Here is a 25,674-nt window from a genome sequence, read left to right on the forward strand (position 1 = left end):
GCCCCGTTGAATTGCAATAGAAGGAAACGCTTAACCTGAAAAGTAAGACTTTGGGCCCGGAGAGATAGCACAGTGGCATTTGCCTTGCAAGCAGCCGATCCAGGACCAAAGGTGGTTGGTTCGAATCCCGGTGTCCCATATGGTCCCCCGTGCCTGCCAGGAGCTATTTCAGAGCAGACAGCCAGGAGTAACCCCTGAGCACAGCCGGGTGTGGCCCAAAAACCAAAAAAAAAAAAAAAAAAAAAAAGGGCCGGGCGGTGGCGCTAAAGGTAAGGTGCCTGCCTTGCCTGCGCTAGCCTTGGACGGACCGCGGTTCGATTCCCCGGTGTCCCATATGGTCCCCCAAGCCAGGAGCTACTTCTGAGCACATAGCCAGGAGTAACTCCTGAGCATTACCGGGTGTGGCCCAAAAAAAAAAAAAAAAAAAGTAAGACTTTTTTAAACCTGACAGTAACATACTTTAAGGGAGCAAGGCTGAACGCTTTGTGTAGGAGGCCGGAAAGGATCTCTGTATTTCATTGGAATTTCCCTTCAGTGTCGTAAAACAAGGAAGAGGAGTGAGCACTGTGTGCCCAGAGACAGAGCCAACATCAGTAGAGTGTGGTTTGCAGCACAGGGGACAGGCAAAGTCACAGGCGGGTTGCTGGGAGGAATTCAGGAAGAAGTTACAACAGTCTGAAGAAGTCTGTTGCGCTGTGCATTGACAGGGTGAAAACTGGAAACAGGAAGGGAAAGCAACAAGGGTGTCGAAACAGTTTCATAGGGAAATGCTGGGGTATCACACTATGTCTGGGTATAAGAGGTAGAAGCTCAAGAGAGAGTGGGCATTACAAAACCAGGGTTAAAGCCTCCCGTGCACAGAGATGGTAGGTGCCTTGTCGGCTGTGGCCCACTGGTAAGTAATGGGCTGGGACTCTTGCTAAAGCTTCCTGCTGCCTCAGGTGTCCAGTGTTGGTGAGGACTGAGTGTGAGGTTGAAAAGATAATGACCAGGGGCCGGAGTGGTGGGGCTAGCGGTAAGGCATCTGCCTTGCAAGCGCTAGCCTAGGACAGATCACGGTTCGATCCCCCGGCGTCCCATATGGTCCCCCAAGCCAGGAGCGATTTCTGAGTGCATAGCCAGGAGTAACCCTTGAGGGTCACCGGGTGTGACCCAAAAACCAAAAAAAAAAGAAAAGAAAGATAAAGACTAGAACAAGTCCTGTTACTCCTGGCTCTGTTTAGGAATCTCTCCTGGTGATAATCAGGAGATAATGTGGAGAGGATGGAACCCATGCAAGGCAAGCACCCTCCCAGCTATGCTATTGCTCTGGCCCCTCTCCACTCTCTCCTGAACACCTTCCTCGGGGTCCTGGAGAGCTGCCTTGTAGCCTGAGGCGCATGAGCCTCATGTTCAATCCCTCAGCACGTGTCCCCCTTACCCCCACAACAGCAGGTGAGCTCGGCCCCCCCTGGCTGGGGGAGTCCAAAGGGTTCAGAGGTGTCGTGTGCCAGAGACGTGTTGCAGTGGGCGAGGGGCTTCCTTGTAGACCGCCTAGAGTGATTCGTGAGTGCAGAGTCCAGAGTAAGCCCTGAACACTATAAGGTATCGCCAGAGCAAACAATCACATTAAGTACAGTGTGGCCTGAATATAGGGTGATGTAGGGGAAGGTCCTAAAGTCAAGGACATTCAGACCGTCTCAGGCGGGTCCTTCCATCCACACAGTTTGCACTGAAGCTTTACGGCTCCTTCCTCTACTTCCCTGCCATGAGGGAAGTAATCCCCCCTTTAGCCTTGCCTGGGCTTGGAACTGCTCTGAACTCGGGGTTTTGGTGGCTGCAAGGAATCATTGTTTTTTTGTTTGTTTGGTTGGTTGGTTGGTTGGTTTTTGGGTCACACCCAGCAGCACTTAGGGGCTACTCCTGGCTCTATGCTCAGAAATCGCCCCCAGCAGGCTCGGGGGATCATATGGGATGCTGGGATTCAAACCACGTCCTTCCCCTTGCAAGGCAAACGCCCTACCGCTGTGCTATCTCTCCAGCCCCATTGAATCATTTTTATTGGGGGACAAAGGAGAGACCGTGCCCAGCACGAGGAAAGTATGTGAGGCCTGAGATCTAGAGTCAAGCAAAAGGTACCTGCTTTCACGCACATCCCACAGCCCAGGGGGTGCAAGTTCAATCCTGGGTAGGGACCCGGGAAAGCTACAAGAGGCAGGGACTTTGCTCCCATGTTGTCTGTCCCCCTCTCCAGGCCAAGGGGACGATTGTTGAGTCCCAAGTTTCTCAATCTGCTGGCCCGAAACTATAAGTGGTTGGTTCTTCCAAAAGTTCCTGGGTAGAGGACCGGAGAGATAGCATAGTGGTAGGGCGATTTCTGAGCACAGAGCCAGGAGTAATCCCTAAGCGCTGCTGGGTGTGACCCAAAACCAAAAAAAAAAAAAGTTGTTGGGTAGTACGTCTTTTGATGGCACTAGATGGCGGAGGCAGAAGGAAAGGCTCGAGTCTCTCGCTGATTACCTGGGGAATACTGTAGGCAGTAGTCCATAAGGAAGCCTCGCTCTTTCTCAACCCGTCTCAAACCACAGTCCTGCGTTTCTTCTGCAGAATTGCCCCTTGGGTCCCGAGCATCCAGAGCTGACTTCTGAATCAAAGCCTTCCCTCTACTTCTTGGTCATCCAGAGAAATGTCGGTCACATATGACGATGCCGTGGGAGTTGAAGTGTCCAGCGACAGCTTCTGGGAGGTGAGTCCTGAGATGCACCAAGGCCCAGGGTGCCCAGCAGGCCTTTCCTGCCTCGCCTTCCCTTCTTCCTTTTCTAGCATCCATGGTGATGAATGGGAGATGAGACGGACACTCCCCAAACTAACTGGTCCCTCGGGTCAGCTGCAGAGGGCACCAGGGAGGGCTGATGGCTGGAGAAGCCCAGGGACATGTGCCTTCATGTCCCATCACCCTGTTCCTTCTCAGACTCATCTTTCTGCTCAGCCAAGTTGGCCCTTGGCACAGTCCATGTTAATCTTTGCCGGCCCAAGAGGCTGTGCACAGATGGGAGGGTCAGTGGTGACGTGGCTCGAGCTGGACACACAGGCAGCACCCACGGGCTGGGCGACATTTGCCAGAGCATCTTCCTGTTCACCGGGCCAGCAAGGAACTCCCTTCCTGATGATTTCATGCCTGTTTTCAGTTTGGCTCTGACTCACTCTTCCTGAGCCCCTCTTGCTTTTCCTGCCTGCTGGTTAAATGATCTTTTTCATGCCATTTTGTTCTCAGGGCAAAAATCCTGGGGACTGACCCTGTGGCTGGGGGTCCAATGGAGACAGCACTGGCCTGGCTGTCTTGGTAGTTGCAGAGACCTGTTCCCCTACCAACTGTGTGGCCATGGGCTAGTGGCCTGACGATTCAAGTCTTTGTGAAGGAGCAGGTGACTCTGCCTTTTAGAGTGAAAGGCATTCACTTGGGGAACATTCTGGACAGGCAGCTGGAGGAGTGGGGAAAGGAGGGAGAAATCCTGGCTCTGCTGGGCAGTGGCGGAAGAAGCTTACTCAGCTTGGGTTGATCAGCCCTATCACTGTCTCTTGTCACACTTCAGCAGATAGTCGAGAGTACTGAAGACACAGGGACCCGGTTTTAGAAACCTAGGCAGAAGCCCCACGTCCTCTCAGTGCTTCTCTTCTCTCTCTACATAGGGAAAAGGTCACTATTGACTTTTAGCTGTAAATTTCCTATCATGAAAAAGATGTGTTTACTGATCAACTACTGGGCCCTGCCCCTGTGAGGCACCCCTGGGAATAGGGGGGTCCCTTGGCCCTGGGCCTGAGGATCTGGATCTGGCTGCTTGGGGAGCAGGAATGAGGGAAAACCCTAGGCTGCAGACTGTCCTTGCTGGCCCACCTGCCCTGTGGATGTCCAGGCTCGTGCTCACAGGGTTGCCAGAGAGGCACAGGTGCCTTTTGCAGAAGACTGAGGCCTGATGGGCAGCGACAGTCCTGGCAGCGCAACACAGCACCTCCTAGGCGGGCAGTGGGGGAGGCGGATGGAAGTGGCCTTTTGGAGCAAGTGGCGAGAAGTGGGTGGGCCAAGGCTGGGACTCAGAGTTACTCCTCAGGGCTGCCCCTGTGCCTCTGGCTGCCTATCCCCGGAGACTGGCCATGCAGACCTGGCAGAAGTCAAGAGCCCCGTGCCAGCCAGCCACGTGTTCCTGGAGGCCGAGTGTGGAATGTGGTCCTGGATACTGCAACACTTACGCCAAGCTGCTGCCATCTTGCTTTGAGTGCCCGGGAGCTGCGGGACGTGTCTGTCCTAGGGGGAGACAAGCAGGCACATGCCCACGCACAGGGCAGCAGAGGCCAGCAGGCAGCTCCAGACATGTGTGCTGGGAGCCAACTGGCCAGGCTTTGCCTCCAGGCTTCCTCATTTGCCCCATGTGTGTCTTAGCCTCAGTTTCCCTCTCCATAAGCTGGGGTGGAACAACAGCATCCCCATGCTGGTCCTGCAGTGAGGGTCAGCACGAGTGGTGGAGGCAGCAGCAGCCACACGTGCGCCATCTGCTCCCCCAGGCTGTGCTGGCAGTGTGGCCCTAATTGCGGGACCGAGGCAGAGAGCCATCCAGAAAACAGTCACTCTAAATACAGTGTAATTACAGAAGGTCTGGTGCATGTTAAAACTAATGCCGGTGAAAGTTGTGGCCTGGAGTCACGCCTAGTTACATCAGTCTCGGTGGCTTCCAGCACAGGGCCTGTGGGCTGTGCTTTGGGCAGGTACTGCCCCTTTGCCCAACAAAATGCTGTTCTCACTCATAGCACTGGGGGCGCCACTCTCTCCACACTGCTGGACACCTCCAGTGGAAAGAGCCCTCCTGGACCGAGGGCCCTGCACCCAGCAAATCATCTCCCCAAAGGGGACCTTGGCCAGTGTGGCCATCGGGGCATGCACACAGAACGTTCATGCCTGGAGTCTCAGGAAAGTCCTTTGGGAAAGGTGCAGCTGGAATGGGTTGTTCGAGAACCATCTTGGGAAAGTTGACGATGGCCCTGTCCACCAGAAGCCACTGGTTGGGACACTAGAGATGAGCTCTCTGCTCTCCAAGGGCTACACTGGGCGAGGGTTCCTGTGGTTCCTGGGGCTGTATGAGAAGAGCAAGACTGGTGCTTGCCATGTGCTCAGGAGTTTGCTGGGTGGATGAGTCAAGTCGTGGCGGACAGCAGAGAGGCCATTGCTGGGACATGCTGAGTCAGGCTGTGTATCCGCAGGGGATGCTTTCTGCACCGTCCAGTACCGATGGCAGAGACTTTGAAAAAGGACAATGCGGGCCCGGAGAGATAGCACAGCGGCGTTTGCCTTGCAAGCAGCCGATCCAGGACCAAAGGTGGTTGGTTCGCATCCCGGTGTCCCATATGGTCCCCTGTGCCTGCCAGGAGCTATTTCTGAGCAGACAGCCAGGAGTAACCCCTGAGCACCGCCAGGTGTGGCCCAAAAACCAAAAAAAAAGAAAAAGGACAATGCCTGGAGGGGCACTGGAGAGAGGGAGTGTGTTCTGGTGTGTGTGAGTGGGGTTAGCCCAGGGCCGATGGCTAGGGTGGGCAGAGGAGCAGGGGAGCTGAGCATTGGGAGGGAGCAGGTCTGGGCAGCTGGGCCAGAGTCACTCCCAGAGACTGGGACTCATGTAGTGGCCTCCGGGCACCAGGGCCGATTTGTGGGGAGTCACCCAGGACTGGGTTGGTAGAAAGGATGCAGGGGAGGACTGTAGTGCTCTGGCAAGTCTCCTGACTCCTTCCTGGGCCCTAGTACTATGACTGTCCTGCGAGGGTTGGCAGGCAGAGGCCAAGGCTTTAGGCCATGGGGCTTACAGTATCACAGTAATCTTGGAGCCACTCTGGTGATCACAAGTGCTGTGTGATCCTAGTGGATGGTTGGGCTTCCACATCTTGAAGGGCTCTTTGAGACCAGTCTGGGCAGGAAAATGGCTTGTTCCGGGACAGACCGATTGCTCAGTCCCAGGGGGGGTCACTGTAGTGTGTGCAGCTGGAGCTCCTGTGTCTAGGCCGAGGCTGGATGCACTCACAGGAATACACAGGAGAGGATTCGGAGGTGATGAGAACCCAAGTGTAGAATGTTTTGGCAGTTGTTACCCCTGAGGACCTGGCACAGGCTCCCAGTGTTTGAATCTCCAGCAAAGAAGGTATTTTCCAGGCTGGAGTGATAGCACAGCAGTAGGGCGTTTGCCTTGCATGCAGCCACTCTGGGATGGACCTGAGTATCCCATATCCTGGCATCCCATATTGTCCCCTGAGCCTGCCAGGAATGATTTCTGGGTGCAGAGCTAGGAGGAAATCCTGAGTGCCGTTGGGTGTGGCCCAAAAACAAACAAATAGAAGAAGGTATTTGCCAATGTTGTGTCTCAGGCTCTATTGGGGGGGGGGGCAGGCCTCCAGGCAGAGACAGCCTCAGTGGGTGAGCATTTAGGGTGGTGGCACCACTGCAGGTACGTCTCTCCCCGCCTTCATCCCTGTTCCTGTCTCTGTGGTGCCAGCCTGTCTGCTTTCAGCCCTCGGCTCCTTGTACAAGTTGGGTAGTCCTAGCTCCTGGCATATTGGCAGAGGCCTTTATTGCACTCTGGTTTCAAAGCACATCTTCTGCTCAGAGTCCGCTGTGCCAGCGCCAACAGCCGCAGCCAGGACACTCCTAGACCAAGTCCAGCCTCTGTTCGGGCTGGAGCGGTGGATGGTGTCTCTGAGTGAACCAGCCCTTCAGTGTGATGCTCTCTAGTAGTAGCTGCCACACCACCAGCTTCTTCTTTTTGTTTTTGGGCCACATTCGGCAGTGCTCAGGGGTTACTCCTGGCTGTCTGCTCAGAAATAGCTCCTGGTAGGCACGGGAGTGTCCATATGGGACACCGGGATTTGAACCAACCACCTTTGGTCCTGGATCGGCTGCTTGCAAGGCAAACACCGCTGTGCTATCTCTCCGGGCCCAGCTTCTTTTTGCTGGTGGGTTTTTTCTTTTTGAAATGTATTTCTTTGGGGGGCACACCCAGTAATTTTCAGAGAGACAGGAATCACTTCAGAGGGGGCTGGAGATCGTACCCAGGTAGGCAAGTACAAGGCAAACGCCCTCCCCACTGTGCCATCTCTCTGGCCCTAACTGTTATTGTCTTCCTGAGCAGTGGCACCTCCTCTCACACAGACTGGAGTGGGGGGAATCTAGCCAGTGCAGGATGAGGCCTGGGGGCCCTCCCGCACTCTGAGCACACAGCCTGGCTGCTGACCAGGGCTGGCCAAGCTCTAAATACTTTTGTCTACACACATCCTTCCTCTCCACCTGCTTTATTTGGGGTATTCTGCTGATCTAGAATAGAGTCTGTGGGTCCATGGATGGGTCCGTTTGTCATTTGGAGTTGTTAAAGATTGGCCTGCTGGGCCAGAGCAAAAGTACAGAGGGGAGGGCATTTGCCTTGCACGCAGCCGACCGGCTTCAGGCTTCAATCTCTGGCATCTCATAGGGTTCCCCGAGCCCTCCAGGAGTGATCCCCGAGTGATGCCAGATGTGGGCCAAAACAGACAAACAAAAAAGATTGGCTGTGCTTTAAAGAGTGGCCTGTTAACGTACTGGGATTGGGGGATTGTACATAGTGGGGTCGCTCAGCAGGGAAAGAGCCTTTCCCCAACCTCCTGCTGGGTGAGTATAGGCCCCAGGTCCAAGGTAGTTGGTCTGACTGGACGACCCCAGCCTGGCCCTGGCAGGTGGATGCAGTGGAAGCACTGAGGGAGGGGGAGCCCGGGGTAAGAGCCTCCTGGGAGTGATTTAAGGGCACTTGACCAGTTACTTTGCCCTTCAGGAAAAGAACTCAAGGGTGCTGCCTTCCTTCCAGCAGCCTTGCCTTTCCCTCTGTACAGACCAGGGGGTCAGCAGCTTCCGATGAGACTGGCTCTGGCCCCGTTAGCTGCAGGGGCAGTTGGGGGTCACAGGCCCAGGACTTCCTTCGTCTGCCCCGTTAGACTCTATGAACTCCTCGGCTTTCTCGGCTGGTGTAGAGGAAGCAGGGATGGGCCAGAGTGCCAGGCTGCAGATTAAAGCTTAACAGGAAAACAACATCACCTCAGTTTTGGACTTCTGCTGAGGAGCCTCTGCACTGGCACAGTGTCTGTATGCGTCTTTTCAAGCCTTCTCTTCTTCTAATTAAAAAGTGGGAGGCAGGGGATCATACTCAGTAGTACTCAGGGTCACTCCTCATGGTGCTAGGGCAATTACATGGGGTGTTGGTGCTCGAACCTGGGTTGGCCATGGGCACTGTCTGGCCCTTTGCTTCTGTTTGATAGAACAGGAAGCTGCCGTCTCTCCCACCCAGGGTTACCCCAGGGCTTGACTGTGAGGGCCCAGCTAGCGGTGTTAGAGCCCCATTATGATGCCGCAGTAGTTGGAACCCTCTGAGTCGCATCTTTGCCAGGGACTGGCTGTGGCCCTCAGTCAGGGATGCTCCCATGCCAGGGCCATCAGAATCCTGGAGGGCCAAGTTGTGACAGCTGGGCATGGGGGCCGTATGTGGAAGGACCCTCGTGGTCCCCGTGTGCATTAGCCATTGTAAACCCATCACGAAGGATTGGTGCCAGCTCTCTGCCAGTGTAGGCAGAGGCAGTGCTGGAATAGATGATGCCAGCGCGGGCGATGCCAATGCAAGTAACACCAGGGCAGATGTTGCCAGATTAAATGGCGCCAGTGCAAGTGATGCCAATGCAAGTGACACCGGGACAGGCGATGCCAGAATAAATGGTGCCAGTGCAGGGGACCTGAGTGCAGTTGACTCCAGGGCAGGCAGTGCCCGTTCCCGGCCATGTGAACTCTGCAGACTCTTGGGGCACGGCCCTAAGGAAGACCAGCTCGGTGCCCTAAGGAAGCAGATGGTAGGATGGGCTCAGCAGCTGCCTTCATACTCCACCTCTTTGCTTTGACCCCGGCCCCTAGCCCCTCGAGGAGCGCTTGCTGACGGCCTTCTTGTCATTGTGGGTCCCTGCGTGCCGCTGCCCACACTCCTCAGCCCGTCTCTGCCTCACCTTGTGCTGCTCATACCCTGTCAAATTCCCCTTCACCCATGCATTACCCGTCCTAACCAGGGTGTTTCTGTGGGGTGCCATGCTGGCTCAGATGGTCTGGTGTGGGTGATCACACTCGAACCCACTCACTGTCTCCCGGGTGTGCCCTTCAGACAGGGCTTGGATGTACCCTCTCTGCTCTGCTCTCAGCGCTGTGATCTGTCTGTGTGCTTTGGCGTGTAATTACTTTGTATAAAATCATCTCCGTGCTCTGTGCACAGAGGAGAGGGGGTCCCCTCCCTTTTTCTCAGGGTGTAGTGTCAGAGTGTTGGGGCTGGTGCTGGCCTGGGTGCGGGAGCTCTGGTGTCTGGGACGGTGGGCTGGAATACCTACCATGGGGGCAGGCACTGCCCTGGGCTTCCAGGGCTCTTGTGTCTGTGGGCCTCCTTGTGGCTGGGCTGGGCTGGAAGGTCCAGTACACCATAGAGGGTCTGTGCTTGCCACCTTCCCTGGTTCACACTAGCTTATCCTGGGTGGGGGGGGGGGTGTCAGTCTGTACTGATATCCCCCCAGAGAAAGGTAAAAAGAGAAGAGGAATTGGTGGCCAGTGGGCCGAATGTGACCCAGGCATGGCCTCCTTGGTGGCAGGCCCACAGCCAGACTGGGTCCAGCCCTGACCCTGGGGTCTTGGGGCAGCTCTCACTGGTTGCCCCATCCTACCCCACCTCATGTCCCAGGGGCTCTGTGGCAGCTGAGCTGGCTGTGAGGTCAGAGAAGCTGCTGCCTACTCAAGCGTCCTGAGCCAGGCAATTCTTCTGTTTACCCCTGTACTGCACGGAACAAGGAACCGGAACTGGGAACCGGTGCGACCTGTCGGCACAGCCCTCCCAGGCCCTGTAATTATAAACCCGCCAGCTCTACTCTGATTCCACTTACATCGAGCTTCTTTTTTTTTTTATGATACAATTTATACATTTAATATTGATGATATAATAGTCACTTATTGACAGTAATAGCATAGCATGCTGTCATTTTTATCACTGTTATTTTATTATTTTCACAACCATATAATCGGAAAAATCAAAAGAAAACACTATTTTTGCATTGTCACAGTAATCTTAGCGAAATTTTTGGGAAACAGAATTGTTTACTATAAATATTGTTATTATAATTTTGGCTTTATTATAATTTCTATATAGTATATATAGTTATGGTGTATAATATAACATATGTTATATATAGATATATCTATATGTTACACCGTGCTTCTTGCGGGGCTCAGCCGACTTGAGCCTCAGCCGTAGATCCACCAGCAGAATAGCACCAGACTCAGAGGAGGGAGCAGTGTGGAGGATTCTGGCTGGGTAACAGGATGGGTTGGGGCAGGGAGTATGGCCGGTGAAGGGATCCTTTGAAGGGGTGCATCTTCCCGGGTCCTCTGACTCCCACGAGCCTTCCATGGGTCTTCTGGAAGGTCCAGAGCTTCCCATGACCCACTTTCCCACTGCCCCAGCCTCCTGAGAACCACCAGCTGACCCTCCTGCATGGTGAGGCACTGACCTTAGGATTTTTACCACAGGGGACACCCCCAGCACAAGGTCTGGCTCTTCCCAGGTGGTGCGCTGCAGAGGGAGGCGGTCACAGTTGAAATATGCGTCCCTGGAGACCAACAGAAAGCCCCCAGCCCAGGATCTGTCACTGGGATCTCAGTAGACTCACACCTGGCTTTGTTTTGAAGAAACCCCTGGCCCCCACCCTGTGCTCCCTCCTAGCAGCCCTGCCTCCATGTGCCTGCTGTGGCTGTGTACTGGCCCAGCAGCTCAAGTCCCTCTAGTCTGTTTCTGCTCGTCATCAAAGCAGAGACCACTAGTTGCCTTCAGGCTGGGGCAGGACGAGGGTGTCTAGAACCTGGCAAGGTTTCGTCCCTCTCACAGCACCCCTTCTTTTGGGGGAAGCCATACCCAGTGGCACTCAGGGGTTACTCTTGGCTTTGCCCTCAGAAATCAGTCCTGCCAGGCTTGAGGGACCCTATAGGACAGTGATGGCTAACCTTTTTGAGCCCAAGTGCCCAAACTGTCGCACAAAACCAAAGAATTTCCTCAAAAGTGCCAGCACGTCAATTAAACCTTAATAACAAGATTTTAGTGTCTAAAAACTATGCGGCACGTGCCGCATATCTTAATTACGGACCTTTCCGTGTGCCAGCTGCAAGGCCTTCGCGTGCCATAGGTTCGCCATTGTGGCTATAGGACATCAGGGATCGAACCCAGGTTGCCCATGCAAACTCCCTCCCTGCTGTGCTATTGCTCTGACCTCTCATGATACCCCTTCTGTCTGCAGGTGGGTAACTACAAGCGGACGGTGAAGCGCATTGAAGACGGGCACCGCCTGTGCAGCGACCTCATGAACTGCGTGCATGAGCGGGCGCGCATCGAGAAGTCTTACGCCCAGCAGCTGACCGAGTGGGCGCGGCGCTGGCGGCAACTGGTGGACAAGGGTAGGAGCAAGGCCCTCGCCTTCCACGGCCTTCCTTACCTGCTTTGTGGCCAGGTCGGGGAAGTGGGCACAGGGGGCTTGTCATCCTGCAGCATGAGCCTTAAAGCATGAGTCCTCCCGCCATTCATCGGGACCCAGCACAAAGGACACTCCACTGCCCTTTTTTCCTCAGCACCATTCACATGGTGGTTCTAACCAGACCAGGCTAGTGAAAGCAATGGTGACCACTGTGGCTCCTCATGTTGAATTTCTGGGATGTATGGTGCAGTGCTCCAAGAAGAGTAGATTATGGGTTAAGACTACTGTGGACCTGAACCCCTATCATAGCACCCCAGGGGTCTGAGGAGGGATTTCCTGGGACCTAAACCATTCATGAGGTTTTTCAGATTTGGGGGGCTCTTTGGCCATCATCACCAGGCCATAGGGTGGCCAGGCCAGACAACTATGTGAGGTGAGCCTCAGCCAGGTCCAGACTGCTGCTGTATCTGATCCTTCCAGCTGATCCTTCCTATGGGCCTGAGCCCGCTGATGGCCAGGGCTTCCTGGGGAGCAGAGAACACCCCACTCAGCAACAGTGGTGTCCGTTCTCCCACTTGAAGCTTGAGATTCCCAGCACACTTGCCCCCACCCCATCAGTGATTAGAGCGCTTTACTTGCCTCTCCTGCACCCCACAGTGCCTCTCTGGGTCTCTGCCTCCTGCGATCCCTTCACAAAATGTCAGGCCGGATTGTGGTTTCCTTCCCGAGAACAGGAGGGGGATGCGGCACTCCAGACCTCTCTTGGCATTTCCTTCTAGACCCAAGCAGGCTCCTGCCACCAAGGTCGCTTCCCTGATACTGCCTGATCCAGCCAGGGGGCAGCCCTCCCACAGAGCCCAGCAAGCCCCCGAGTTAGCTGCAAGAGGGGGGGGGGGTCCTCTCTGGCAAGGGAACTAGTACCAGGCAGGAATGGATGAACTCAGAACAGTCTCAGCAGCCTGGAGGGAGACCCCAGCCTCCAGGAGCCCATGAAAATGCCAAGATACAGATTTGAGGGCTTTATTTTTTAAAGGGATGGTTAACTTCCAAAGAAGGAAATGGGCGGGGCCGGGCGGTGGCGCTGAAGGTAAGGTGCCTGCCTTGACTGTGGTTCGATCCCCCGGTGTCCCATATGGTCCCCCAAGCCAGGAGCAACTTCTGAGCACATGGCCAGGAGTAACCCCTGAGCGTTACCGGGTGTGGCCCAAAAACCCAAAAAAAAAAAAAAAAAAAAAAAAAAAAGAAGGAAATGGGTGTAATCCACCAGTTTTCCTGAGAAAAGAATGCCAGCAGCTCCAGCTCCTTTTTCTTTTTTTCATCCCAGCCACTGAGGAAAACATTTTGCCTGGCAGCCAGACAGCCAAATCCCCTTCCCCAGGTTCTGTGGCTGTGCCAGTAACCACCACTTCTCTCCCTCCCTGCCAGGGCCGCAGTACGGGACCCTGGAGAAGGCCTGGATGGCCTTCATGTCTGAGGCCGAGCGGGTCAGTGACCTGCACCTGGAGGTGAAGGCCTCGCTGATGAACGAGGACTTCGAGAAGATCAAGAACTGGCAGAAGGAGGCGTTCCACAAACAGATGATGGGAGGCTTCAAGGAGACCAAGGAGGCCGAGGACAGCTTCCGGAAGGCGCAGAAGCCCTGGGCCAAGAAGCTGAAAGAGGTGCGCCCCCTGCTGGCCATGGCTGCCTCAGCTAGGAGGGTTTATGGTGCCATGGTCTCCCTGCGCCCCTTCCGGTGTCCTCCCCTCTCTAGGTCCTACCCTCTCTAGGTTCTCCCGATCCATCCTCCAGTCCTAGAGACCTTCAGGAGCTGCGTGCTTCCTTCAGGCACCAGCAGTGCTTCCCTGATCCCCATGGATGTGTCTACTTAAACAGCCCTTTGGGTTAATTAAAATTCTTTCTTTTCTTTTGGTTTTGGTTTGGGGGCCACACCTGGTGTCTCTTGGGTTCCTCCTGACTCTGCGCTCAGAAATCGCTCCTGGCAGGCTCAGGGGACCCTGTGGAATGCTGGGAATTGAACCCATGTTCGTCCTGAGTCAGCTGTTTACAAGGCAAATGCCCTACTACTGTGCTATTACTCCGGCCCCTCCTTTTGGGTTTTCTCTCAAACTTACTTGATGCTTATTTTCTACAACTGGCAGTTGGGAGCCCTGGGGTCCTTCCCGCATGGTGCTGGAGGTGGCCCTGCCTCTCTACCCTCAACATGGCCTCCTCTTCTCGGGTCATACTGACATGGGAACAGTTCACCCTCCAGGCGCAGGGGTCCTCAAACTTTTTAAACAGGGGGCCAGTTCACTGTCCTTCAGACTGTTGGAGGGCCATATTAGAGTAAAAACAAAAATTATGAACAAATTTCTATGCACACTGCATATATCTTATTTAGAAGGGAAGAAACAAAATGGGAATAAATACAATATGTGGCCCGCGGGCCATAGTTTGAAGACCCCTGCTCCAGGGAATAAAGCTGGTTGCAGACTCTTTCCTATCTAGAATGAGCCATATCCCCCACCCCAGGTGCAGAAGCCTGTCCTGGCTAGGCCCACGTGGGCCAGGAGAGTGCGTTCTCTGTCTCCCTGTGGAACAGCCGCAGCCTAGGCGGAAGTGTGGCCCACTGACACCTCTAAGCCCTACCCGTCTTTGTCCTCCACCGGTGCCCAGGCCTGGTCCCCCTTCCCCCCAGCCACTCCTCCACGACTTTTTGTTTAATGCAGTGCTTCTCAATTATTTTCTGCCATGCCCCCCTAGGAGAAGAAAACATTTTTCGCGCGCCCCCGCGCAATTGTAAATAGTATCTTTATTAAAAAAAAAAACTTTAACCTGCAAAACAAAAATATATAAAATAATTTGAGCTGATTTTTTTTCATTAGAGGTGATGTCTGGATTAATGGCTCCAATGAGCATGTTTTGCAATGCATAGCTTTTCGAAGCGGGGTTTGAAGCAGGACACAGCAACTCTCAGCTCCAGAGACATAAACACAGGGCTTAGCTTATTATGACAGTGTTTGCTGAGGTCAAACGCACCTCCCTTTAAGGAGTCTCAAGCCCCTGCTGGGGGGCCCAACCCACTATTTGAGAACCACTGGTTTAACGACAGTTTTGTTCCCTCTGACTTTCGGTTTTGGTTTTGTGCTGTTCCCTCTTCTGTTGTTGGTTGCTGCAGTGATGTCATGGGCTGGCTCATGATTGCTCACTCACACACATTCTGCTCTGCTGTTTGCTTGGACTCTCTCATCGACTTACTTGGGCATGGGGACTGCTGCTCATGGATCTCACATACCTTTCAGTGACAATTGCTCACCATGTGGTGCTCCAGAGGTGGGGCATAATTTCAGTGCTAGAACCCCCAGGAGCAGAGAATGCAGCACTGGGGATCAAACTTGGGGCCTCACTTATGTGGCAGGACTTTCAGTCAGTGAGGTCTCGCAAGTGGGGTCAGGAATCAGACCCAAGTCCCATGTATGCCCAGAACCTTTCCCCACATTTTCTGATGATGCCTCCAGACTTTCTTTCTCCGGATGGGTCCTCAGCCCTGCCCTCCTACAGAGCGCCCTCCTCTGCATCTCCTCCACGACCTACCTGGTGATCCCCCATTTACTGCTGCCCCAGTCTCCAGCCAGACTTCAGGCTCCCCAGGTTCCCGCTGCTCTGCCCTTACCTGCTCAGTCTTGGATGGATGAGCTCTGGATTCCCACAGGTTGTGGGGAAACCTATGGACAGATGCTGCTGTTTCTTCTTGTACCCCTCCTCTCGGCAGTACAGAACCCCACACCCAGGTCCTGGGGCCTCTTTGTGAGGATTTTGCCTTTTCCGAAATGGGACGCTCAGGAACTCACTTCTCCTGCAGGTAGAGGCAGCAAAGAAGGCCTACCATGCGGCCTGCAAGGAAGAGAAGCTGGCCATCTCTCGAGAAAACAATAGCAAAGCAGATCCGTCCCTCAACCCTGAGCAGCTGAAGAAATTGCAAGACAAAGTAGAGAAATGCAAGCAAGATGTGCTGAAGGTGGGCTGAGCCCCGGCATGCACTAAACACACCGTCCCTCATGCTGGCCACTCAGGCCAGTGCCTGGTAGATGCTCAGCTTGGAACACCAGTGCCCGGGCATTGTCCAACAGGGGGGTGACCATAGAGGGCACTGCTGGGTCAGCTACCCAAGGTGCTGAGAACCAGATTTCCAGTGGCTTCTGACACAGAGCCACTGAGAGAAGGTGCTGGTATCTGGAGGGCACTTGCCTGGCGTGGTTTAGGGTTGCTCTGGCGGGGAGAAGCAGGAAGTTTGGGGGTCTGAGGAAACCTGAGAAGTTGTCCCCAGGGTGGCATCACAGGAGACAGTGGTACTGAGAACTTTGTGAGTGGGGAATCTTTGTTTCCCAGGTCCTTGTACAGGCCAAAGCAGTTGGGGTTTTCTGAGGGTACCAACAAGGTGGCCGGGATGCTCTGTTGCTGGTCAGTGCCTTTTGTTGTGCTTATTCCTTTAAAGTCCCCTGCAGGGGTCAGCTCCACCTTGTCCCCATCTCTACCAGTCCTGGTGGATGGCTGGAGACGTGACTGAGGGTCCTAGGGACAGAGGCTGGCTGGGGGATGTGGCTAGTGGCGCTGACTCAGGGCCGAGGATGGACTTTCTTACAGACCAAGGACAGGTACGAGAAGTCCCTGAAGGAGCTGGACCAGGTCACGCCACAATACATGGAAAACATGGAGCAGGTGTTCGAGCAGTGCCAGCAGTTCGAGGAGAAGCGGCTACGCTTCTTCCGGGAAGTTCTGCTGGAGGTTCGGAAGCACCTAGACCTGTCCAATGTGTCCAAGTACGTGTCTTGCCCACCACCACACACGTCATAATGTGGGGAATAGCTGCTGCTCTCCAAAATGTGGCTGTCCTGGGGCCAGAGAGATAGCATGGCGGTAAGGCATTTGCCTTGCATGCAGAAGGACGGTGATTCAACTCCCGGTATCCCATATGGTCCTGAGCAAACCAGGAGTGATTTCTGAGCACAGAGCCAGGAGTAACCCCTGAGCACTGCCAGGTGGACCCAAAAACAAACAACAACAACAACAAAAAAAAAATGTGGCTATCCCTTGGTTCTCCAAGTCCACTACCCAGAGCCGTGCACTCCACCTGCACCAGACGCTCACAGCCTGACACAGAAGCCCTGCTCTGTGCTTTAGGACTCAGCAGCAGGTGTGACCCAAAAACCAAAAAAAAAAAAAAAAAAAAAAGGTCTCAGCAGGGAGTTGGAGGTGAAGAGGGCCTGTTCTGGCCAAAGCTCAGACCAGGAGCAAGTACTACATCTCAGTCGCACACCCAAGCCCAGGGATACAGCTCATGACTGGAAGCATCCACTCCCCCTTTGTCCTATCTGAGTTCCTACAGTGTCCTCATAGTAGAGGGTCAGAGGTCACGACCTGCTGTCAATAGAATATTCCACTTTTTTTTTCTTTCTTTTTTTGGTTTTTGGGCCACACTCTGCGGTGCTCAGGGGTTACTCTTGGCTATCTGCTCAGAAATAGCTTCTGGCAGGCATGGGGGACCATATGGGACACCGGGATTCGAACCAACCACCTTTGGCCTTGGATCGGCTGCTTGCAAGGCAAACGCCGCTGTGCTATCTCTTCGGGCCCCCACTTTTTTTTCTTTCTTTTTATCTTTTGAATATTCCACTTTCATGATTGCCTTCCGCACTGCTCCCTGTCACTAATCATTAATTAATGAATCATTAATTCTTGTTTTTGTTTTAGTTTTGGGCCACACCCGGCAGTGCTCAGGGGTTACTTCTGGCTCTACGCTCAGAAATCGCTCCTGGCAGGCTCTGGGGGTGGGGGTGGGGGGAACCATATGGGATGCCAGGATTTGAACCACCAACCTTCTGCATGCAAGGCCAATGACTTACCTCCATGCTATCTCTTCGGCCCCGGATCTTAATTCTTACAACTTGCTCCTGGTCTTCATCTTACTGATGGGGAAACTGATCCTGAGTTTCAGTTTTGGCCCTTTTGTGGTGGATCTAAGGCACCACTAAAAATGTCCCAAACTAGGCGGCTTCTCGGTGTGGGTATATACAGACAAGTGCGCCAGTGAAATGGCTTCTCGGGCAGGCCAGGAGCCCGCAGGCCCATTACCTTCCTTGCCCAGCTCTGTCAGTCTGTCCTGAGTCCAGGTGCCCATTCTCTATGGTGGCCATGGATTCAATTGCCTCTGTGAAGATCCAGTTTTCAAATAAGGCCACATTCAGAGGTAGTAGAGTCTTCAACACTGTTGGGGGACATAGTTCCCCCAGAAGTGACGGTGGTTCTGAGGCGAAGAGCAGGTGAATCACTGCACCATCAGGGTCTCCGCTGGCTGGCGGTTGCTTCCAAGGGGCCAGTGCTGTCTGAGCGATATGGCCTCATGTCCACACCTTTCTCTTCAATGCAGTTACAAAGGCATTTACCAAGACTTGGAGCAGAACATCAAAGTGGCTGATGCCGTGGAGGACCTGCGCTGGTTCAGAGCCAACCACGGCCCTGGCATGTCTATGAACTGGCCACAATTTGAGGTATGGGAGGCTGTGCCCAGGTGCCTGTGGCCTGGGAGGGGCTGAACCCAGGAGCCTGGACTCTGTGTCCCTCTTGTTCCACCACGGCGTTGGTGTTGTGTTGGCCTTTCCTGTTTGTTAGGTGGCAGCACCACTCCAAAAACCTTGGCAAAGTGTGTTCTTCCTGGTGAGGGCCTGGGCACTCCTCTGTGGGAAGGTAGCACCTTCTGCTGGCCAAGGGCTTAGCAGCTCAGGTTCAGCAGGGAAGGAATGTGGAATGGGGATCAGTGCTGCTCACTTTAGACAAGGGTCTGTCCCAACCAGCCACCCCTTTGAGTCCCTGAGGAAACGACCTGGCCCCTCACAGGAAGACTCCGAGTGCCGTGGCTGAGGCCTCCCTGTGGGAAGCTGGGGAGCACAGCTAACAGCTCCCCTGATCACCTGGGTCTGCTCTGCACTCCTGCCAGCCACAGCAGCTGGGCTGTGCTGAGCAAGCCCTTGCCCTTGGGAACACTGCCTTCCCCCATGTCCAAAGGGGGTGACACTGTGCTGTACTTTCAGGGGCCTGGGGTTCTGTGACCTGATTCGTCTGGTCCCTCACCCAACCCCCTGTCACCTGTAAAGCAGCCAGTTATGCTGTGCTGCTTCCTGAGAAATGGAGCTGAGCAAAGTCTGGGGCCTGCAGTTGAGGACACCTGTATCCCCCACCCTCGTCCCCCCAGCACAGAGCAGGTGTAGGGCAGCCAGGCTTCCTTCCCCTCGGGACATGCTGCAGCTTAATCCCAGGCAGGCCCCTTTCATGAGAGCTCCTTCCTGGGCCCCCATCTCAGATCCCACAGGCCTGCCCATGAGCACCCAGCGAGCAGAATGTCTGGAAAGGAAGCCTTGGCAGCTGACCAGGAAGTTTCCTGTTCAGGGGGTCCCCTTCTCCATGGATCCCGCAGGCGGGCAGGGAGGCAGGGACCCAGCACTTATACCTGGCTCCTGCTTTTCTCTAACATAATGCCTTGTCTTTATTTCCATGCCTCAGGATGAAGTAAGTCTCCAGTTTTCTGGCTAACTTAGTGAGCCCCCCAACTCCTGTGTGTGTGTGTGTGTGTGTGTGTCAGGGGGTCCACAGCCCCGTTGGCCCTGCAGGCTGCTTAAGAGCGGGTTTAGCGTTCAGCCCAGGGGCTCATCACTATAGCTCCAGGGGACTGAGGGTCCAGCGAGCTCTTAGAGCCTGATCTCAGGCTCCACCAAACCACCCTTAAGTGAGGCCTGGCTCCCTCTTTCTTCCTGGCCTGTGGGTGTCCTCATCTCGATGACCACCAATACCGGGTCTCCCTGACAGCTGTCAGCCTTGGAGTCCTGTAACCGCCAAGGGATGGGCCTAACAGTGGCCACAGCCCCCAGGTATTCCCTGGTAGAAGTGGGTGGAAGTGATTAGAGGGAGAATCTGGGCCATCACACTCACACCCACCTCACTGTCCTGGCCCCTTCCTTCTCCTCTCAGTCTTAGGGTACATACATTGCTCTGGGGGTCCCCCAGCAAGCAAAGAGCAAAGGAGCATTCTTTTTTTTTTTTTTTTTTTTTGGTTTTTGGGCCACACCCGTTTGACGCTCAGGGGTTACTCCTGGCTAAGCGCTCAGAAATCGCCCCTGGCTTGGGGGGACCATAAGGGACACTGGGGGATCGAACTGTGGTCCGTCCTATGCTAGCGCTTGCAAGGCAGACACCTTACCTCTAGCGCCACCTTCCCGGGCCCAAAGGAGCATTCTTACCAGGAAGCCAGTGAGATGGCTCTGCCTCCTGGTGTTGTTTTGCCTGGCTCACCACACCCTCCCGCCCAGTTCCACTCCCCACTTCAGGCTGCTCAGGCTGGTACCGGAGACAGTTGAGGGCACCACTGCCAAGGGGTTTTGGCACTGATGACCATGCCCTTGGGCATCTGAAGGTTCTAGAAACCTGATGAGGTCCCAGGCTGCCCTTTCTGGGCTGTACCCTGTGGACAGGGAACAGAACACAGTGGGCCCCCCACTCATTCCTCTTCCTTTGGGGCTGATGCTGACCTCCAGGCTCTCTTCAGGGCTCCTCCCCAGACCCAGCCTTGGGGGTCAAGAGCCTGGGGTTGGCAAGGCAGCGACGGAGCACCAGAAACTGGTGGGCAGAACTGGGTGGCTGGAGGATCACGCCAGCCATGCCCCCCAACAAACTCCTTGATCTGTCCCAGGAGTGGTCTGCAGACCTGAACCGGACTCTGAGCCGCAGAGAGAAGAAGAAGGCCACGGATGGCGTCACCCTGACAGGCATCAGCCAGACGGGCGACCAGGCCGCACCGCACAAGTCCAGTAGGTGGGTGCAGGCAGCTAGGAATGGGGGGCAGTGGGCTAAGTACAGATCCAAAAGTAGGTGAAGGGCACACGGTAATGGAGGGCTCTGCCAGGGCACATGCCCCCTGTCGTGTCCCTGCTCCACGGAGGTGCTGGATTTGGGGAGTGAGACCGGAAGAGACACTGTCAAGTGTCCTTTGTCCGATCATCTCTTGGCAAGAGCCAGCCTGTCTTCACTATTTCCAGAGTCAGAATCAGATGGAAGAGGCAGCCCTGCACTCTCTAGAACCTCCTGGAAAGTGGGGCTGGACTGGGCCTTTTTCTGGGACCTGCAGAGTCCTCAAACACTAACTGGCAAATAAGTAGTCTCTCTGGGGACAGAGGCCCCTTGGCATCCCATATGGCCAGCCATGTCCCCCATCACGGCCCTTCTGTGACTGGGCACCACAGCCACCCAGGCTGGCTGGGTGATTGGACTATTGTCCTCCAGCACTGGGGCTAGGTCACCTGGCTGGGGCCTCAGGCCTGTCCAGAGCCCAGCCACACCTGCGTGTGAGTGGATGATTTGACACTTCCCAGAGGGCAGCGGAGATCAGGTAGGTCCTGGGCTGGCCAGTGATGCCACCCAGTTAGCTGCCCAGCCCTGCCCCGCAGGAATCCAACAGGAGAAGGTACCAAGGAGGGATCAAGTCAGCGACCGGATAGGAGTCCTAGGTGTGGGCAGGAGCAGGGCTGGGGCCAGGAAGATCACTGTGAAGCCATCGGGTTCCTCTACTGGTATTCCAAGGTTTTCTACCTTCCCCAGCATGGCTATTGAGCACCCAGGAGCAACACACACTCACAAACATAAGCTCTCTATCTCTCCCTCTCCCCTCCTTTTTTCTCTCACTCTCTCTCTCTCTCATTCTCTCTCATTTGCCCCCTCCCCGCCTCTCTCATTCTCATTCTCTTTCATTTGGTTCAGGTCCCACGCACTCTCTCCCTCTTCCATTCCCTCTCCCCTCTTCTCTCCCTCCCTCTTTCTCTCTCTCACTCTGTCTCTCTCTCTCTCTCTCTCTCTCTCTCTCTCTCTCTCTCACACACACACACACACACACACACACATATATTCATTCATTCATTCATTCTCTTTCATTTAGTTCAAGGCATCACCTCAGAACTAGGCCCTAGTCTCTGAGACTTCTCACAGGCTTTGGGCCTGGCCTGCAGTAGTCAGCTGTGAGCTATGCTCCTGGAGCAGGATAGGCCCTCGATGCTTTGGTGCTTGTCTGAGATGTTCCCTGGGACCCATCAGAGGACAGGAGGCTGCTGGGACACTTGGTGATAAGGGAGGGGTGGGCTGTGCCAGACTGGGCTCAGGGCTCCCACTCTGGGCTTCTGGCAGCCTGCCTGCCCTCCCAGCAATGGGAACGAGGGCCAGGCCAGTGCAGGGAGAAGTCTCCTGAGGTCAATGGTGGTTATCCCCACCCAAGGTACTGGCAGGGCCATTCTCTGCCTGGGTAAAGGAGGGAACCTAGAAACTGTTTCCTGCCCGCTTCTCAGAGCCTGCCCGGCAGCCAGTCTCCGAGTCTTACTCAAGCACTCTATCTCTCCATGCCAGATAGGGCCTTGATCCTACAGCCGGGCACACCTAGGACCTCATGGGCCACAGAGCTGGAGTCCCCTGAAAGCTCTCTCTCTCCCCTAGTGACCTTAATGCCCCGAACAACCCCACCCGGTCAGTGCTGTCCCTGCCCAGCTACAACCCCTTTGACGACGAGGACGACACGGGGAGCACCGTCAGTGAAAAGGAGGACACCAAGGCCAAAAAGTTGGTGAACACGTCGAGTTCTGGGTTTCACCTTGCTCGCTCCCTCGCTCGCTCGCTCGCTCTGTTCTCTCCTTCCTCTCTGGCTAGGCACTCACCTTCCTGACTCCCGCATGAGTCCCAGTGGTGACAGGCTCCAGCCACTCATCCCTGCGGGGTGGTGCCTCTGACCTCTGACTACTCTCTTTCCTGTGCTCACCTGGATGATGGGCTGGCTGGCAAGGCTTGTTCAAGGCCTGAGGATGAGCCCAGCGCACCGGGCTCAGGGCTCTGTTCACCCCCTTTTTTTTTGCAGCATGAGCAGCTACGAGAAGACTTCGAGCTACCCAGCCGACTGGTCAGATGACGAGCCTAGCAACCCCTTCTCCTCTGCCAAGGCCAACGGAGACTCAAACCCTTTTGAGGAGGACACCTCAGGGACAGAGGTGCGGGTCCGAGCCCTTTACGACTATGAAGGGCAGGAGCATGACGAGCTGAGCTTCAAGGCCGGTAGGTGTCAGGGAGGGCCTTGAGCAGAATATCGGCTGCTTTCATCTGTGGAACCCCTGTCCCCACATCACATCACAGCACATGCTCAGTGCCAGAGCTGGCGTGGACAGGGCTGTCTTGTCCCTTTGTCCAAAAGGCTACTGCTGCAAGGGGAGGCTTGGGCACAGCCAGGCATGGAACAGGGGCCACTGTAACACTCCTTACACCCTTCCTTCCTCCTTCCCTCCTTCCTTCCCTCCTTCCCTTTTTCCTTCCTTCCTTCCTTCCTTCCCTCCTTCCTTCCTTCCTTCCTTCCCTCCTTCCTTCCCTCCTTCCCTCCCTCCTTCCTTCCTTCCCTCCTTCCTTCTTTCCTTCCTTCCTTCCCTCCTTCCTTCCTTCCTTCCTTCCTTCCTTCCTTCCTTCCTTCCTTCCTTCCCTCCTTCCTTCCTTCCCTCCCTCCCTTCCCTCCCTCCCTCCCTCCCTCCTTCCTTCCTTCCTTCCTTCCTTCCTTCCCTCCCTCCCTCCCTCCCTCCCTCCCTTCCTCCCTTCCTCCCTCCCTTCCAATGCGCAGTCTGCTGCTGTGGTTCTGTCCTGCATCAGCAGGTTTCCTCAGGGCACTGCTAGGCCGGGAGGGTCGCAACGAGGAGCCTTTCAGGGCACCAGCCCCCTCCGCTCCCTGCTCTGCTCCTGAGGGCTGAGCTTCAGGGTCCTCCTGGCGGTGCTGCCTAGTGTCACAATAGCTACAGCCCCTCTCTCTCCCACACGGTGATCCACAACTTCAGCTCTGTCTGCTGCACAGAGACCCAGTTCTGCAGGGCCCCAACTGTCCTAGCTCAACACTGAACACACCTGCAGAAACCGGCCATCCTTCTTACCCCTGAACCTCGAGGGCGCCTCCTCCCTTCCCAAAGAGGCCCCTTGTCAGACTCAGAGGACAGACCCAGCTGCACTAGTGTCCCTAGGGAGTCCCCCACTGGCCTGCATTCCTTTACAGAGACCCAAGGGCCAGCACACACCCCGTGTGCAGAGCATGGCCCCTGCACCTCTACCTACTGTCTTGCAGGGGAGGAGCTGACCAAGATTGAAGATGAGGACGAGCAGGGCTGGTGCAAAGGACGCTTGGACAACGGGCAGACCGGCCTGTACCCCGCCAACTACGTGGAGGCCATCCAGTGACCGGCGGGGCCAGGGAAGGCGCCTTCCCCCGCAGAACACGGTTCCAGCCTCTCAGCTTCATGGCGTCTCCGAGACAGACGAGCTGGGCTTCCCTGGGAGTGAGACAAGGCTCCCGCCTAGCCCCACACTGCGCGGCCTGGCACCTTCCTGAGGGCTCTCTGACCCTGGGCGCCCCCTCCCCGGCCTGTAGTGGGCTCATACCCTGATTCTCGCGCCACTGCTCCCTGTCTTGGCTAGGCCCATCACCCGCAAGTGAAATGAACAAAGATGCCATTCCTGAGCGATCTGGAGGTTTTAATTTAAAGGCTCTGTACAGTTGGGTTTTTTATATCTCTGTCTTCCATTCATTTGTACTTAAATTATGGCTCAAATGATGCTCCCCGCCCCCCCCCCCCACAGTGAGCTGCCATTCTCAACTGGCAGCAAGGCCAGGCCCCTGCGGCAGCCTGTACCCCTGAGTCATCGGTGCAGGACCCGATGGGGTGGGGGCAGCAGCGCTCACTCCCGGGATGGCGTCTCCCACTCAGGGCCTCGGAGCATTCACAGATGACCCAAGGCAGCTCTGGCCCAATTTGCCATATTTAAAAACCTCTTCTCACCCTGTCTAAAGCCCATGGAGACCCGAGATACATTCTGAAGTTCTGAGACTCACTTTTCAGGCGACCAACTCTGGAGCTCCAGCCATTTTCTCTGACCAGGCTGTGGCCCTGGGGTCTCACCCATTGCACGACACTTGGGGCTCTTCTGTCCCACCGACTTAGCACCACGGGGCCCCCCCGAGAGTCCATCCTTGGTGCCTGAAACCCGCCACTCTCCCACCTCCATCTTCCTGTAGCACAACACTGGAACTCCCCATTTGCTCTCAGGCAACTGCCAAGGTCACAGATGCCCTCTCCAGCACCCTGCAGGGGGCAGCACCCCATAGTCTTCAGGCTGTGTTCCTGGAGCCCCAGGCCCAGTGTGGGAACAGAGTTTTCCCCTCACCACACCTGTCCCGCAGGAACTTGCATCCCTTGCTCCACATTGACCAAAAATTCTCTCTTACGGTTAGGAACTTAAGCCAATAGTATTTTAGAAAAACAAACAAACAAACAAAATCAATAAACAGTTGATCTCGCCAGTCTGCCAGCGTCTGTGCCACGTGCAAGCCTCAGGCACACACCCCTGCTGGGACGTGTCTACTATGGACCCAGAGCCAGAAGGCACCCCCTTGCTTTGCCCTCATCCAGGATGCTGCCTTTTCTAAGCACTGACTGGGCTAGGCCTGGGCTCTGTCTGCATCTGACTCGGGTAAAGGAACATGCCACGGATGGATGAGGTACCCCTGCTTATGTGGGGGACTGGGCCTCTGTCTCCTGTGGGCCCCAGGAAGGGCTGAGGCCTCCAGCTGGATGTGGGGATCAGGGGCAGGACAGCCCACAGGGCAGGTTGGGGTCACATCACTTGCCAGAAGGCCCAGGAGGCCTGGAAACATCTGGCTGAATGACTGACTGACCCGACCCTCTTTGACAAGAGTGTAGGATCCAACATCAGGATGCTGTCTGCTGTCCTCACAGCTTCCTGAAGGGTCCTGGGTGGCCCTGCCCCCTCCAGTGATGAAGCCCCCATCCTGCCACTATTACCAGCATCTGCTCTGTCCCTGCTACACAGGGCTCCCAACTGTCCCCCCAGCCCTGACCACACCTTAGTACAACCCCTGGGGATCCACAGCCTGAAGAACAGCCAGTCTTCCCATCCTCGGGCCTCCCACCCAAAGAGCTTCCTTCCTGTCAAACCCAGTGACCTAGGGAGACACCCCCCACCCAAGGCCATGAACCTGCAAGCTGGAGATTCCCCAGTGGTAGTGACACCCCATGTGCTGGGCATGACTCTGAACAC

General features: G+C 55.3%; 1 protein-coding gene across 2 annotated transcripts; it reads left to right on the forward strand.

Annotated features, from left to right (window-relative positions):
* The first annotated feature begins 2,593 nt into the window (after positions 1-2,593).
* Positions 2,594-24,123, forward strand: PACSIN2 (protein kinase C and casein kinase substrate in neurons 2). 2 transcript variants are annotated; one of them, XM_049771610.1, is made up of 10 exons: positions 2,594-2,725; positions 11,350-11,506; positions 12,949-13,184; positions 15,368-15,523; positions 16,150-16,325; positions 17,933-18,053; positions 20,246-20,367; positions 22,033-22,155; positions 22,448-22,641; positions 23,684-24,123. In XM_049771610.1, the coding sequence occupies exons 1-10, from the start codon at positions 2,666-2,668 to the stop codon at positions 23,794-23,796; spliced, it is 1,458 nt and encodes a 485-aa protein (XP_049627567.1). In that variant the 5' UTR covers positions 2,594-2,665; the 3' UTR covers positions 23,797-24,123. The 2 variants fall into 2 exon arrangements, with proteins under 2 accessions (XP_049627567.1, XP_049627568.1); XM_049771611.1 differs by lacking the exon at positions 22,033-22,155.
* Positions 24,124-25,674: the final 1,551 nt, after the last annotated feature.

This window comes from Suncus etruscus, chromosome 4 (assembly GCF_024139225.1).
Source record: "Suncus etruscus isolate mSunEtr1 chromosome 4, mSunEtr1.pri.cur, whole genome shotgun sequence".
Lineage (NCBI taxonomy): Eukaryota > Metazoa > Chordata > Mammalia > Eulipotyphla > Soricidae > Suncus > Suncus etruscus.